The sequence below is a fragment of the Salvelinus alpinus genome, chromosome 6 (genome assembly GCF_045679555.1).
Source record: "Salvelinus alpinus chromosome 6, SLU_Salpinus.1, whole genome shotgun sequence".
In the NCBI taxonomy this organism is placed as follows: domain Eukaryota; kingdom Metazoa; phylum Chordata; class Actinopteri; order Salmoniformes; family Salmonidae; genus Salvelinus; species Salvelinus alpinus.
This window is the reverse complement of record NC_092091.1, coordinates 97,506,885-97,522,596: the sequence shown is the minus strand read 5'-3', so window position 1 is coordinate 97,522,596 and position 15,712 is coordinate 97,506,885. Positions and strand designations below refer to the sequence as shown.

Here is a 15,712-nt window from a genome sequence, read left to right as displayed (position 1 = left end):
ATGGGAGTAGAGATGGTAAAGACAGAGAGAGAGAGATGGGAGTAGAGATGGTAAAGATAGAGAGATAGAGATGGGAGTAGAGATGGTAAAGATAGAGATAGAGATGGGAGTAGAGATGGTAAAGACAGAGAGAGAGAGATGGGAGTAGAGATGGTAAAGATAGAGAGAGATGGGAGTAGAGATGGTAAAGACAGAGAGAGAGAGAGATGGGAGTAGAGATGGTAAAGATAGAGAGAGAGAGATGGGAGTAGAGATGGTAAAGATAGAGAGAGAGAGATGGGAGTAGAGATGGTAAAGATAGAGAGAGAGAGATGGGAGTAGAGATGGTAAAGACAGAGAGAGAGATGGGAGTAGAGATGGTAAAGACAGAGAGAGAGATGGGAGTAGAGATGGTAAAGATAGAGATAGAGAGATGGGAGTAGAGATGGTAAAGATAGAGAGAGAGATGGGAGTAGAGATGGTAAAGATAGAGAGAGAGATGGGAGTAGAGATGGTAAAGATAGAGAGAGAGATGGGAGTAGAGATGGTAAAGATAGAGAGAGAGATGGGAGTAGAGATGGTAAAGATAGAGAGAGAGATGGGAGTAGAAATGGTAAAGATAGAGAGAGAGAGATGGGAGTAGAGATGGTAAAGACAGAGAGAGAGATGGGAGTAGAGATGGTAAAGACAGAGAGAGAGATGGGAGTAGAGATGGTAAAGATAGAGAGAGAGAGATGGAGTAGAGATGGTAAAGATAGAGAGAGAGATGGGAGTAGAGATGGTAAAGAGAGAGAGAGAGAGATAGAGTAAAAGATAAAGAGAGAGAGATGGGAGTAGAGATGGTAAAGATAGAGAGAGAGATGGGAGTAGAGATGGTAAAGAGAGAGAGAGAGATGGGAGTAGAGATGGTAAAGAGAGAGAGAGAGAGATGGAGTAGAGATGGTAAAGAGAGAGAGATGGGAGTAGAGATGGTAAAGATAGAGAGATGGGAGTAGAGATGGTAAAGATAGAGAGAGAGATGGGAGTAGAGATGGTAAAGATAGAGAGAGAGATGGGAGTAGAGATGGTAAAGACAGAGAGAGAGATGGGAGTAGAGATGGTAAAGACAGAGAGAGAGATGGGAGTAGAGATGGTAAAGATAGAGAGAGAGATGGGAGTAGAGATGGTAAAGACAGAGAGAGAGATGGGAGTAGAGATGGTAAAGATAGAGAGAGAGAGATGGGAGTAGAGATGGTAAAGACAGAGAGAGAGATGGGAGTAGAGATGGTAAAGACAGAGAGAGAGATGGGAGAGAGATGGTAAAGATAGAGAGAGATGGGAGTAGAGATGGTAAAGACAGAGAGAGAGAGATGGGAGTAGAGATGGTAAAGATAGAGAGAGAGATGGGAGAGAGATGGTAAAGACAGAGAGAGAGATGGGAGTAGAGATGGTAAAGACAGAGAGAGAGATGGGAGTAGAGATGGTAAAGATAGAGAGAGAGATGGGAGTAGAGATGGTAAAGATAGAGAGAGAGATGGGAGTAGAGATGGTAAAGACAGAGAGAGAGATGGGAGTAGAGATGGTAAAGATAGAGATAGAGAGATGGGAGTAGAGATGGTAAAGACAGAGAGATGGGAGTAGAGATGGTAAAGACAGAGAGAGAGATGGGAGTAGAGATGGTAAAGACAGAGAGAGAGATGGGAGTAGAGATGGTAAAGACAGATAGAGAGATGGGAGTAGAGATGGTAAAGATAGAGAGAGAGAGATGGGAGTAGAGATGGTAAAGATAGAGAGAGAGATGGGAGTAGAGATGGTAAAGATAGAGAGAGATGGGAGTAGAGATGGTAAAGACAGAGAGAGAGAGATGGGAGTAGAGATGGTAAAGATAGAGAGATGGGAGTAGAGATGGTAAAGATAGAGAGATGGGAGTAGAGATGGTAAAGATAGAGAGATGGGAGTAGAGATGGTAAAGATAGAGAGATGGGAGTAGAGATGGTAAAGATAGAGAGATGGGAGTAGAGATGGTAAAGATAGAGAGATGGGAGTAGAGATGGTAAAGATAGAGAGATGGGAGTAGAGATGCTAAAGATATAGAGAGAGATGGAAGTAGAGATGGTAAAGATAGAGAATGGAGTAGAGATGGTAAAGATAGAGAGAGAGATGGGAGTAGAGATGGTAAAGACAGAGAGAGAGATGGGAGTAGAGATGGTAAAGATAGAGAGAGATGGGAGTAGAGATGGTAAAGATAGAGAGATGGGAGTAGAGATGGTAAAGATAGAGAGATGGGAGTAGAGATGGTAAAGATAGAGAGATGGGAGTAGAGATGGTAAAGATAGAGAGATGGGAGTAGAGATGGTAAAGATAGAGAGATGGGAGTAGAGATGGTAAAGATAGAGAGATGGGAGTAGAGATGGTAAAGATAGAGAGATGGGAGTAGAGATGGTAAAGATAGAGAGATGGGAGTAGAGATGGTAAAGATAGAGAGATGGGAGTAGAGATGGTAAAGATAGAGAGATGGGAGTAGAGATGTTAAAGATATAGAGAGAGATGGGAGTAGAGATGGTAAAGATAGAGAGAGAGATGGGAGTAGAGATGGTAAAGATAGAGAGAGAGATGGGAGTAGAGATGGTAAAGATAGAGAGAGAGAGATGGGAGTAGTGATGGTAAAGATAGAGAATGGAGTAGAGATGGTAAAGATAGAGAATGGAGTAGAGATGGTAAAGATAGAGAGAGAGATGGGAGTAGAGATGGTAAAGACACAGAGAGAGAGATGGGAGTAGAGATGGTAAAGATAGAGAATGGAGTAGAGATGGTAAAGATAGAGAGAGAGATGGGAGTAGAGATGGTAAAGACAGAGAGAGAGATGGGAGTAGAGATGGTAAAGATAGAGAGATGGGAGTAGAGATGGTAAAGATAGAGAGATGGGAGTAGAGGTGGTAAAGATAGAGAGAGAGATGGGAGTAGAGATGGTAAAGATAGAGATAGAGAGATGGGAGTAGAGATGGTAAAGATAGAGAGAGATGGGAGTAGAGATGGTAAAGATAGAGAGATGGGAGTAGAGATGGTAAAGATAGAGAGAGATGGGAGTAGAGATGGTAAAGATAGAGAGAGAGAGATGGGAGTAGAGATGGTAAAGATAGAGAGAGATGGGAGTAGAGATGGTAAAGATAGAGAGATGGGAGTAGAGATGGTAAAGATAGAGAGATGGGAGTAGAGATGGTAAAGATAGAGAGATGGGAGTAGAGATGGTAAAGATAGAGAGATGGGAGTAGAGATGGTAAAGATAGAGAGATGGGAGTAGAGATGGTAAAGATAGAGAGATGGGAGTAGAGATGCTAAAGATATAGAGAGAGATGGAAGTAGAGATGGTAAAGATAGAGAATGGAGTAGAGATGGTAAAGATAGAGAGAGAGATGGGAGTAGAGATGGTAAAGACAGCGAGAGAGATGGGAGTAGAGATGGTAAAGATAGAGAGAGATGGGAGTAGAGATGGTAAAGATAGAGAGATGGGAGTAGAGATGGTAAAGATAGAGAGATGGGAGTAGAGATGGTAAAGATAGAGAGATGGGAGTAGAGATGCTAAAGATATAGAGAGAGATGGGAGTAGAGATGGTAAAGATAGAGAGATGGGAGTAGAGATGGTAAAGACAGAGAGAGAGATGGGAGTAGAGATGGTAAAGATAGAGAGATGGGAGTAGAGATGGTAAAGATAGAGAGATGGGAGTAGAGATGGTAAAGATAGAGAATGGAGTAGAGATGGTAAAGATAGAGAGAGAGATGGGAGTAGAGATGGTAAAGACAGAGAGAGAGATGGGAGTAGAGATGGTAAAGATAGAGAGATGGGAGTAGAGATGGTAAAGATAGAGAGATGGGAGTAGAGATGGTAAAGATAGAGAGAGAGATGGGAGTAGAGATGGTAAAGATAGAGAGATGGGAGTAGAGATGGTAAAGATAGAGAGATGGGAGTAGAGATGGTAAAGATAGAGAGATGGGAGTAGAGATGGTAAAGATAGAGAGAGAGAGATGGGAGTAGAGATGGTAAAGATAGAGATAGAGAGATGGGAGTAGAGATGGTAAAGATAGAGAGATGGGAGTAGAGATGGTAAAGATAGAGAGATGGGAGTAGAGATGGTAAAGATAGAGAGATGGGAGTAGAGATGGTAAAGATAGAGAGATGGGAGTAGAGATGGTAAAGATAGAGAGATGGGAGTAGAGATGGTAAAGATAGAGAGATGGGAGTAGAGATGCTAAAGATATAGAGAGAGATGGAAGTAGAGATGGTAAAGATAGAGAATGGAGTAGAGATGGTAAAGATAGAGAGAGAGATGGGAGTAGAGATGGTAAAGACAGAGAGAGAGATGGGAGTAGAGATGGTAAAGATAGAGAGAGATGGGAGTAGAGATGGTAAAGATAGAGAGATGGGAGTAGAGATGGTAAAGATAGAGAGATGGGAGTAGAGATGGTAAAGATAGAGAGATGGGAGTAGAGATGGTAAAGATAGAGAGATGGGAGTAGAGATGGTAAAGATAGAGAGATGGGAGTAGAGATGGTAAAGATAGAGAGATGGGAGTAGAGATGGTAAAGATAGAGAGATGGGAGTAGAGATGGTAAAGATAGAGAGATGGGAGTAGAGATGTTAAAGATATAGAGAGAGATGGGAGTAGAGATGGTAAAGATAGAGAGAGAGATGGGAGTAGAGATGGTAAAGATAGAGAGAGAGATGGGAGTAGAGATGGTAAAGATAGAGAGAGAGAGATGGGAGTAGTGATGGTAAAGATAGAGAATGGAGTAGAGATGGTAAAGATAGAGAATGGAGTAGAGATGGTAAAGATAGAGAGAGAGATGGGAGTAGAGATGGTAAAGACACAGAGAGAGAGATGGGAGTAGAGATGGTAAAGATAGAGAATGGAGTAGAGATGGTAAAGATAGAGAGAGAGATGGGAGTAGAGATGGTAAAGACAGAGAGAGAGATGGGAGTAGAGATGGTAAAGATAGAGAGATGGGAGTAGAGATGGTAAAGATAGAGAGATGGGAGTAGAGATGGTAAAGATAGAGAGAGAGATGGGAGTAGAGATGGTAAAGATAGAGATAGAGAGATGGGAGTAGAGATGGTAAAGATAGAGAGAGAGAGATGGGAGAGAGATGGTAAAGACAGAGAGAGAGATGGGAGTAGAGATGGTAAAGATAGAGAGAGAGAGATGGGAGTAGAGATGGTAAAGATAGAGAGAGAGAGATGGGAGTAGAGATGGTAAAGATAGAGAGAGATGGGAGTAGAGATGGTAAAGATAGAGAGAGAGATGGGGAGAGAGATGGTAAAGATAGAGAGAGAGAGATGGGAGTAGAGATGGTAAAGATAGAGAGAGATGGGAGTAGAGATGGTAAAGACAGAGAGAGAGATGGGAGTAGAGATGGTAAAGATAGAGAGAGATGGGAGTAGATATGGTAAAGACAGAGAGAGAGAGATGGGAGAGAGATGGTAAAGATAGAGAGATAGAGATGGGAGTAGAGATGGTAAAGATAGAGATAGAGATGGGAGTAGAGATGGTAAAGACAGAGAGAGAGAGATGGGAGTAGAGATGGTAAAGATAGAGAGAGATGGGAGTAGAGATGGTAAAGACAGAGAGAGAGAGAGATGGGAGAGAGATGGTAAAGATAGAGAGAGAGAGATGGGAGTAGAGATGGTAAAGATAGAGAGAGAGAGATGGGAGTAGAGATGGTAAAGATAGAGAGAGAGAGATGGGAGTAGAGATGGTAAAGACAGAGAGAGAGATGGGAGAGAGATGGTAAAGACAGAGAGAGAGATGGGAGTAGAGATGGTAAAGATAGAGATAGAGAGATGGGAGTAGAGATGGTAAAGATAGAGAGAGAGATGGGAGTAGAGATGGTAAAGATAGAGAGAGAGATGGGAGTAGAGATGGTAAAGATAGAGAGAGAGATGGGAGTAGAGATGGTAAAGATAGAGAGAGAGATGGGAGTAGAGATGGTAAAGATAGAGAGAGAGATGGGAGTAGAAATGGTAAAGATAGAGAGAGAGAGATGGGAGTAGAGATGGTAAAGACAGAGAGAGAGATGGGAGTAGAGATGGTAAAGACAGAGAGAGAGATGGGAGTAGAGATGGTAAAGATAGAGAGAGGGAGATGGGAGTAGAGATGGTAAAGATAGAGAGAGAGATGGGAGTAGAGATGGTAAAGATAGAGAGAGAGAGAGATGGGAGTAGAGATGGTAAAGATAGAGAGAGAGATGGGAGTAGAGATGGTAAAGACAGAGAGATGGGAGTAGAGATGGTAAAGACAGAGAGAGATGGGAGTAGAGATGGTAAAGATAGAGAGAGAGAGATGGGAGTAGAGATGGTAAAGATAGAGAGAGATGGGAGTAGAGATGGTAAAGATAGAGAGATGGGAGTAGAGATGGTAAAGATAGAGAGATGGGAGTAGAGATGGTAAAGATAGAGAGATGGGAGTAGAGATGGTAAAGATAGAGAGATGGGAGTAGAGATGGTAAAGATAGAGAGATGGGAGTAGAGATGGTAAAGATAGAGAGATGGGAGTAGAGATGCTAAAGATATAGAGAGAGATGGAAGTAGAGATGGTAAAGATAGAGAATGGAGTAGAGATGGTAAAGATAGAGAGAGAGATGGGAGTAGAGATGGTAAAGACAGAGAGAGAGATGGGAGTAGAGATGGTAAAGATAGAGAGAGATGGGAGTAGAGATGGTAAAGATAGAGAGATGGGAGTAGAGATGGTAAAGATAGAGAGATGGGAGTAGAGATGGTAAAGATAGAGAGATGGGAGTAGAGATGCTAAAGATATAGAGAGAGATGGGAGTAGAGATGGTAAAGATAGAGAGATGGGAGTAGAGATGGTAAAGACAGAGAGAGAGATGGGAGTAGAGATGGTAAAGATAGAGAGATGGGAGTAGAGATGGTAAAGATAGAGAGATGGGAGTAGAGATGGTAAAGATAGAGAATGGAGTAGAGATGGTAAAGATAGAGAGAGAGATGGGAGTAGAGATGGTAAAGACAGAGAGAGAGATGGGAGTAGAGATGGTAAAGATAGAGAGATGGGAGTAGAGATGGTAAAGATAGAGAGATGGGAGTAGAGATGGTAAAGATAGAGAGAGAGATGGGAGTAGAGATGGTAAAGATAGAGAGATGGGAGTAGAGATGGTAAAGATAGAGAGATGGGAGTAGAGATGGTAAAGATAGAGAGAGATGGGAGTAGAGATGGTAAAGATAGAGAGATGGGAGTAGAGATGGTAAAGATAGAGAGATGGGAGTAGAGATGGTAAAGATAGAGAGATGGGAGTAGAGATGGTAAAGATAGAGAGATGGGAGTAGAGATGGTAAAGATAGAGAGATGGGAGTAGAGATGGTAAAGATAGAGAGATGGGAGTAGAGATGGTAAAGATAGAGAGATGGGAGTAGAGATGGTAAAGATAGAGAGATGGGAGTAGAGATGTTAAAGATATAGAGAGAGATGGGAGTAGAGATGGTAAAGATAGAGAGAGAGATGGGAGTAGAGATGGTAAAGATAGAGAGAGAGATGGGAGTAGAGATGGTAAAGATAGAGAGAGAGAGATGGGAGTAGTGATGGTAAAGATAGAGAATGGAGTAGAGATGGTAAAGATAGAGAATGGAGTAGAGATGGTAAAGATAGAGAGAGAGATGGGAGTAGAGATGGTAAAGACACAGAGAGAGAGATGGGAGTAGAGATGGTAAAGATAGAGAATGGAGTAGAGATGGTAAAGATAGAGAGAGAGATGGGAGTAGAGATGGTAAAGACAGAGAGAGAGATGGGAGTAGAGATGGTAAAGATAGAGAGATGGGAGTAGAGATGGTAAAGATAGAGAGATGGGAGTAGAGATGGTAAAGATAGAGAGAGAGATGGGAGTAGAGATGGTAAAGATAGAGATAGAGAGATGGGAGTAGAGATGGTAAAGATAGAGAGAGAGAGATGGGAGTAGAGATGGTAAAGACAGAGAGAGAGATGGGAGTAGAGATGGTAAAGATAGAGAGAGAGAGATGGGAGTAGAGATGGTAAAGATAGAGAGAGAGAGATGGGAGTAGAGATGGTAAAGATAGAGAGAGATGGGAGTAGAGATGGTAAAGATAGAGAGAGAGATGGGAGTAGAGATGGTAAAGATAGAGAGAGAGAGATGGGAGTAGAGATGGTAAAGATAGAGAGAGATGGGAGTAGAGATGGTAAAGACAGAGAGAGAGATGGGAGTAGAGATGGTAAAGATAGAGAGAGATGGGAGTAGAGATGGTAAAGACAGAGAGAGAGAGATGGGAGTAGAGATGGTAAAGATAGAGAGATAGAGATGGGAGTAGAGATGGTAAAGATAGAGATAGAGATGGGAGTAGAGATGGTAAAGACAGAGAGAGAGAGATGGGAGTAGAGATGGTAAAGATAGAGAGAGATGGGAGTAGAGATGGTAAAGACAGAGAGAGAGAGAGATGGGAGTAGAGATGGTAAAGATAGAGAGAGAGAGATGGGAGTAGAGATGGTAAAGATAGAGAGAGAGAGATGGGAGTAGAGATGGTAAAGATAGAGAGAGAGAGATGGGAGTAGAGATGGTAAAGACAGAGAGAGAGATGGGAGTAGAGATGGTAAAGACAGAGAGAGAGATGGGAGTAGAGATGGTAAAGATAGAGATAGAGAGATGGGAGTAGAGATGGTAAAGATAGAGAGAGAGATGGGAGTAGAGATGGTAAAGACAGAGAGAGAGATGGGAGTAGAGATGGTAAAGATAGAGAGAGAGATGGGAGTAGAGATGGTAAAGATAGAGAGAGAGATGGGAGTAGAGATGGTAAAGATAGAGAGAGAGATGGGAGTAGAAATGGTAAAGATAGAGAGAGAGAGATGGGAGTAGAGATGGTAAAGACAGAGAGAGAGATGGGAGTAGAGATGGTAAAGACAGAGAGAGAGATGGGAGTAGAGATGGTAAAGATAGAGAGAGGGAGATGGGAGTAGAGATGGTAAAGATAGAGAGAGAGATGGGAGTAGAGATGGTAAAGATAGAGACAGAGAGATGGGAGTAGAGATGGTAAAGATAGAGAGAGAGATGGGAGTAGAGATGGTAAAGATAGAGAGAGAGATGGGAGTAGAGATGGTAAAGACAGAGAGAGAGATGGGAGTAGAGATGGTAAAGATAGAGAGAGAGAGATGGGAGTAGAGATGGTAAAGATAGAGAGATGGGAGTAGAGATGGTAAAGATAGAGAGATGGGAGTAGAGATGGTAAAGATAGAGAGAGAGATGGGAGTAGAGATGGTAAAGATAGAGAGAGAGATGGGAGTAGAGATGGTAAAGACAGAGAGAGAGAGATGGGAGTAGAGATGGTAAAGACAGAGAGAGAGATGGGAGTAGAGATGGTAAAGATAGAGAGAGAGATGGGAGTAGAGATGGTAAAGACAGAGAGAGAGATGGGAGTAGAGATGGTAAAAAGATAGAGAGATGGGAGTAGAGATGGTAAAGATAGAGAGAGAGAGATGGGAGTAGAAATGGTAAAGACAGAGAGAGAGATGGGAGTAGAGATGGTAAAGACAGAGAGAGAGATGGGAGTAGAGATGGTAAAGATAGAGAGAGATGGGAGTAGAGATGGTAAAGACAGAGAGAGAGAGATGGGAGTAGAGATGGTAAAGATAGAGAGAGAGATGGGAGTAGAGATGGTAAAGACAGAGAGAGAGATGGGAGTAGAGATGGTAAAGACAGAGAGAGAGATGGGAGTAGAGATGGTAAAGATAGAGAGAGAGATGGGAGTAGAGATGGTAAAGATAGAGAGAGATGGGAGTAGAGATGGTAAAGACAGAGAGAGAGATGGGAGTAGAGATGGTAAAGATAGAGATAGAGAGATGGGAGTAGAGATGGTAAAGAAAGAGAGAGAGATGGGAGTAGAGATGGTAAAGACAGAGAGAGAGATGGGAGTAGAGATGGTAAAGACAGAGAGAGAGATGGGAGTAGAGATGGTAAAGACAGATAGAGAGATGGGAGTAGAGATGGTAAAGATAGAGAGAGAGAGATGGGAGTAGAGATGGTAAAGATAGAGAGAGAGATGGGAGTAGAGATGGTAAAGATAGAGAGAGATGGGAGTAGAGATGGTAAAGACAGAGAGAGAGAGATGGGAGTAGAGATGGTAAAGATAGAGAGATGGGAGTAGAGATGGTAAAGATAGAGAGATGGGAGTAGAGATGGTAAAGATAGAGAGATGGGAGTAGAGATGGTAAAGATAGAGAGATGGGAGTAGAGATGGTAAAGATAGAGAGATGGGAGTAGAGATGGTAAAGATAGAGAGATGGGAGTAGAGATGGTAAAGATAGAGAGATGGGAGTAGAGATGCTAAAGATATAGAGAGAGATGGAAGTAGAGATGGTAAAGATAGAGAATGGAGTAGAGATGGTAAAGATAGAGAGAGAGATGGGAGTAGAGATGGTAAAGACAGAGAGAGAGATGGGAGTAGAGATGGTAAAGATAGAGAGAGATGGGAGTAGAGATGGTAAAGATAGAGAGATGGGAGTAGAGATGGTAAAGATAGAGAGATGGGAGTAGAGATGGTAAAGATAGAGAGATGGGAGTAGAGATGGTAAAGATAGAGAGATGGGAGTAGAGATGGTAAAGATAGAGAGATGGGAGTAGAGATGGTAAAGATAGAGAGATGGGAGTAGAGATGGTAAAGATAGAGAGATGGGAGTAGAGATGGTAAAGATAGAGAGATGGGAGTAGAGATGTTAAAGATATAGAGAGAGATGGGAGTAGAGATGGTAAAGATAGAGAGAGAGATGGGAGTAGAGATGGTAAAGATAGAGAGAGAGATGGGAGTAGAGATGGTAAAGATAGAGAGAGAGATGGGAGTAGTGATGGTAAAGATAGAGAATGGAGTAGAGATGGTAAAGATAGAGAATGGAGTAGAGATGGTAAAGATAGAGAGAGAGATGGGAGTAGAGATGGTAAAGACACAGAGAGAGAGATGGGAGTAGAGATGGTAAAGATAGAGAATGGAGTAGAGATGGTAAAGATAGAGAGAGAGATGGGAGTAGAGATGGTAAAGACAGAGAGAGAGATGGGAGTAGAGATGGTAAAGATAGAGAGATGGGAGTAGAGATGGTAAAGATAGAGAGATGGGAGTAGAGATGGTAAAGATAGAGAGAGAGATGGGAGTAGAGATGGTAAAGATAGAGATAGAGAGATGGGAGTAGAGATGGTAAAGATAGAGAGAGAGAGATGGGAGTAGAGATGGTAAAGACAGAGAGAGAGATGGGAGTAGAGATGGTAAAGATAGAGAGAGAGAGATGGGAGTAGAGATGGTAAAGATAGAGAGAGAGAGATGGGAGTAGAGATGGTAAAGATAGAGAGATGGGAGTAGAGATGGTAAAGATAGAGAGAGAGAGATGGGAGTAGAGATGGTAAAGATAGAGAGAGAGATGGGAGTAGAGATGGTAAAGATAAGGAGAGAGATGGGAGTAGAGATGGTAAAGATAGAGAGAGAGAGATGGGAGTAGAGATGGTAAAGATAGAGAGAGAGATGGGAGTAGAGATGGTAAAGATAGAGAGAGATGGGAGTAGAGATGGTAAAGACAGAGAGAGAGAGATGGGAGTAGAGATGGTAAAGATAGAGAGATGGGAGTAGAGATGGTAAAGATAGAGAGATGGGAGTAGAGATGGTAAAGACAGAGAGAGAGATGGGAGTAGAGATGGTAAAGACAGAGAGATGGGAGTAGAGATGGTAAAGACAGAGAGAGAGATGGGAGTAGAGATGGTAAAGACAGACAGAGAGATGGGAGTAGAGATGGTAAAGATAGAGAGAGAGATGGGAGTAGAGATGGTAAAGACAGAGAGAGAGATGGGAGTAGAGATGGTAAAGATAGAGAGAGATGGGAGTAGAGATGGTAAAGATAGAGAGATGGGAGTAGAGATGGTAAAGATAGAGAGATGGGAGTAGAGATGGTAAAGATAGAGAGATGGGAGTAGAGATGGTAAAGATAGAGAGATGGGAGTAGAGATGGTAAAGATAGAGAGATGGGAGTAGAGATGGTAAAGATAGAGAGATGGGAGTAGAGATGGTAAAGATAGAGAGATGGGAGTAGAGATGGTAAAGATAGAGAGATGGGAGTAGAGATGTTAAAGATATAGAGAGAGATGGGAGTAGAGATGGTAAAGATAGAGAGAGAGATGGGAGTAGAGATGGTAAAGATAGAGAGAGAGATGGGAGTAGAGATGGTAAAGATAGAGAGAGAGAGATGGGAGTAGTGATGGTAAAGATAGAGAATGAAGTAGAGATGGTAAAGATAGAGAATGGAGTAGAGATGGTAAAGATAGAGAGAGAGATGGGAGTAGAGATGGTAAAGACACAGAGAGAGAGATGGGAGTAGAGATGGTAAAGATAGAGAATGGAGTAGAGATGGTAAAGATAGAGAGAGAGATGGGAGTAGAGATGGTAAAGACAGAGAGAGAGATGGGAGTAGAGATGGTAAAGATAGAGAGATGGGAGTAGAGATGGTAAAGATAGAGAGATGGGAGTAGAGATGGTAAAGATAGAGAGAGAGATGGGAGTAGAGATGGTAAAGATAGAGATAGAGAGATGGGAGTAGAGATGGTAAAGATAGAGAGAGAGAGATGGGAGTAGAGATGGTAAAGACAGAGAGAGAGATGGGAGTAGAGATGGTAAAGATAGAGAGAGAGAGATGGGAGTAGAGATGGTAAAGATAGAGAGAGAGAGATGGGAGTAGAGATGGTAAAGATAGAGAGATGGGAGTAGAGATGGTAAAGATAGAGAGAGAGAGATGGGAGTAGAGATGGTAAAGAGAGAGAGAGAGAGATGGGAGTAGAGATGGTAAAGAGAGAGAGATGGGAGTAGAGATGGTAAAGATAGAGAGAGAGAGATGGGAGTAGAGATGGTAAAGATAGAGAGAGAGATGGGAGTAGAGATGGTAAAGATAGAGAGAGATGGGAGTAGAGATGGTAAAGACAGAGAGAGAGAGATGGGAGTAGAGATGGTAAAGATAGAGAGATGGGAGTAGAGATGGTAAAGATAGGGAGATGGGAGTAGAGATGGTAAAGACAGAGAGAGAGATGGGAGTAGAGATGGTAAAGAGAGAGAGATGGGAGTAGAGATGGTAAAGACAGAGAGAGAGATGGGAGTAGAGATGGTAAAGACAGAGAGAGAGATGGGAGTAGAGATGGTAAAGATAGAGAGAGAGATGGGAGTAGAGATGGTAAAGATAGAGAGATGGGAGTAGAGATGGTAAAGATAGAGAGATGGGAGTAGAGATGGTAAAGACAGAGAGATGGGAGTAGAGATGGTAAAGACAGAGAGAGAGATGGGAGTAGAGATGGTAAAGACAGACAGAGAGATGGGAGTAGAGATGGTAAAGATAGAGAGAGAGATGGGAGTAGAGATGGTAAAGACAGAGAGAGAGATGGGAGTAGAGATGGTAAAGACAGAGAGAGACAGAGGTGTTTAATTTTTCATGTTTAGCCTTTTAGATGTATTATTTTTCTACTGTTGACTGTTACCATTTAATTGTTGTTATTATTATTGTTTTTATTATTATTTAATACCATTTACATGACTAGTCCTACTTTTTTGGCGATATTTATTATGTTTTTCATGCCAACAAAGAAGCGTGAATTTGAATTTGGGTTTAAACGGAAGAAGTGTAAAAGGGTCTTTCAGCTTATACCAATGACAGAGATATTGCATAGAAGAGTGTAACTTTCTCTCTCTCTGTGTGTGTGTGTGTGTGTGTGTGTCTGTGTGTGTGTGTGTGTAGCATGCGGGGAGACCCTACAGGAGTCGACAGGTAACTTCTCGTCGCCCGGTTACCCAAACGGTTACCCCTCGTACACACACTGTGTCTGGAGGGTCTCTGTCACCCCGGGAGAGAAGGTAAACACAGAGATATAGGGGAGAGAAGGTAAACACACAGAGATATAGGGGAGAGAAGGTAAACACACAGAGATAGGGGAGAGAAGGTAAACACAGAGATAGAGGAGAGAAGGTAAACACACAGAGATAGGGGAGAGAAGGTAAACACACAGAGATAGGGGAGAGAAGGTAAACACACAGAGATAGGGGAGAGAAGGTAAACACACAGAGATAGGGGAGAGAAGGTAAACACAGAGATAGAGGAGAGAAGGTAAACACACAGAGATAGGGGAGAGAAGGTAAACACAGAGAGATAGGGGAGAGAAGGTAAACACACAGAGATAGGGGAGAGAAGGTAAACACACAGCGATAGGGTAGAGAAGGTAAACACACAGAGATAGGGGAGAGAAGGTAAACACAGAGAGATAGGGGAGAGAAGGTAAACACACAGAGATAGGGGAGAGAAGGTAAACACACAGCGATAGGGGAGAGAAGGTAAACACACAGCGATAGGGGAGAGAAGATAACCACAGAGATAGGGGAGAGAAGGTAAACCCAGAGAGATAGGGGAGAGAAGGTAAACACAGAGATAGGGGAGAGAAGGTAAACCCAGAGATAGGGGAGAGAAGGTAAACACACAGAGAGATAGGGGAGAGAAGGTAACCACAGAGATAGGGGAGAGAAGGTAACCACAGAGATAGGGGAGAGAAGGTAAACCCAGAGAGATAGGGGAGAGAAGGTAAACACAGAGATAGGGGAGAGAAGGTAAACACAGAGATAGGGGAGAGAAGGTAAACACAGAGATAGGGGAGAGAAGGTAAACACACATAGATAGGGGAGAGAAGGTAACACAGAGATAGGGGAGAGAAGGTAAACACACAGAGATAGGGGAGAGAAGATAACCACAGAGATAGGGGAGAGAAGGTAAACACACAGAGAGATAGGGGAGAGAAGGTAACCACAGAGATAGGGGAGAGAAGGTAAACACAGAGATAGGGGAGAGAAGGTAAACACAGAGATAGGGGAGAGAAGGTAAACACAGAGATAGGGGAGAGAAGGTAAACACAGAGATAGGGTAGAGAAGGTAAACACAGAGATAGGGGAGAGAAGGTAAACACAGAGATAGGGGAGAGAAGGTAAACACACATAGATAGGGGAGAGAAGGTAACACAGAGATAGGGGAGAGAAGGTAAACACACATAGATAGGGGAGAGAAGATAACCACAGAGATAGGGGAGAGAAGGTAACCACAGAGAGATAGGGGAGAGAAGGTAAACACAGAGATAGGGGAGAGAAGGTAAACACAGAGATAGGGGAGAGAAGGTAAACACAGAGATAGGGTAGAGAAGGTAAACACAGAGATAGGGGAGAGAAGGTAAACACAGAGATAGGGGAGAGAAGGTAAACACACATAGATAGGGGAGAGAAGGTAACACAGAGATAGGGGAGAGAAGGTAAACACACAGAGATAGGGGAGAGAAGATAACCACAGAGATAGAGGAGAGAAGGTAACCACAGAGAGATAGGGGAGAGAAGGTAAACACAGAGATAGGGGAGAGAAGGTAAACACAGAGATAGGGGAGAGAAGGTAAACACACAGAGATAGGGGAGAGAAGATAACCACAGAGATAGGGGAGAGAAGGTAAACACAGAGAGATAGGGGAGAGAAGGTAAACACAGAGAGATAGGGGAGAGAAGGTAAACACAGATATAGGGGAGAGAAGGTAAACACACAGAGATAGGGGAGAGAAGGTAAACACACAGAGATAGGGTAGAGAAGGTAACCACAGAGGTAGACTGTTAAAGTAGCTACAGGATAAATGTGCAGCGTAGCCAATACAGAGTGTTGCTGACACTGTTATTGACTGGCCCCACATCCTTCCACCTCTCTCT

The 15,712-nt window shown here is 42.8% G+C and overlaps 1 protein-coding gene across 1 annotated transcript in view; it reads left to right on the top strand.

Annotated features, from left to right (window-relative positions):
• tll1 (tolloid-like 1) overlaps positions 1–15,712 on the top strand; it is a 154,391-nt gene that overhangs the window by 94,481 nt on the left and 44,198 nt on the right. The window contains exon 8 of the mRNA XM_071408503.1: positions 13,725–13,840. Coding sequence (XP_071264604.1) covers positions 13,725–13,840 — 116 coding nt within the window. The remainder of the gene's footprint in view (positions 1–13,724; positions 13,841–15,712) is intronic.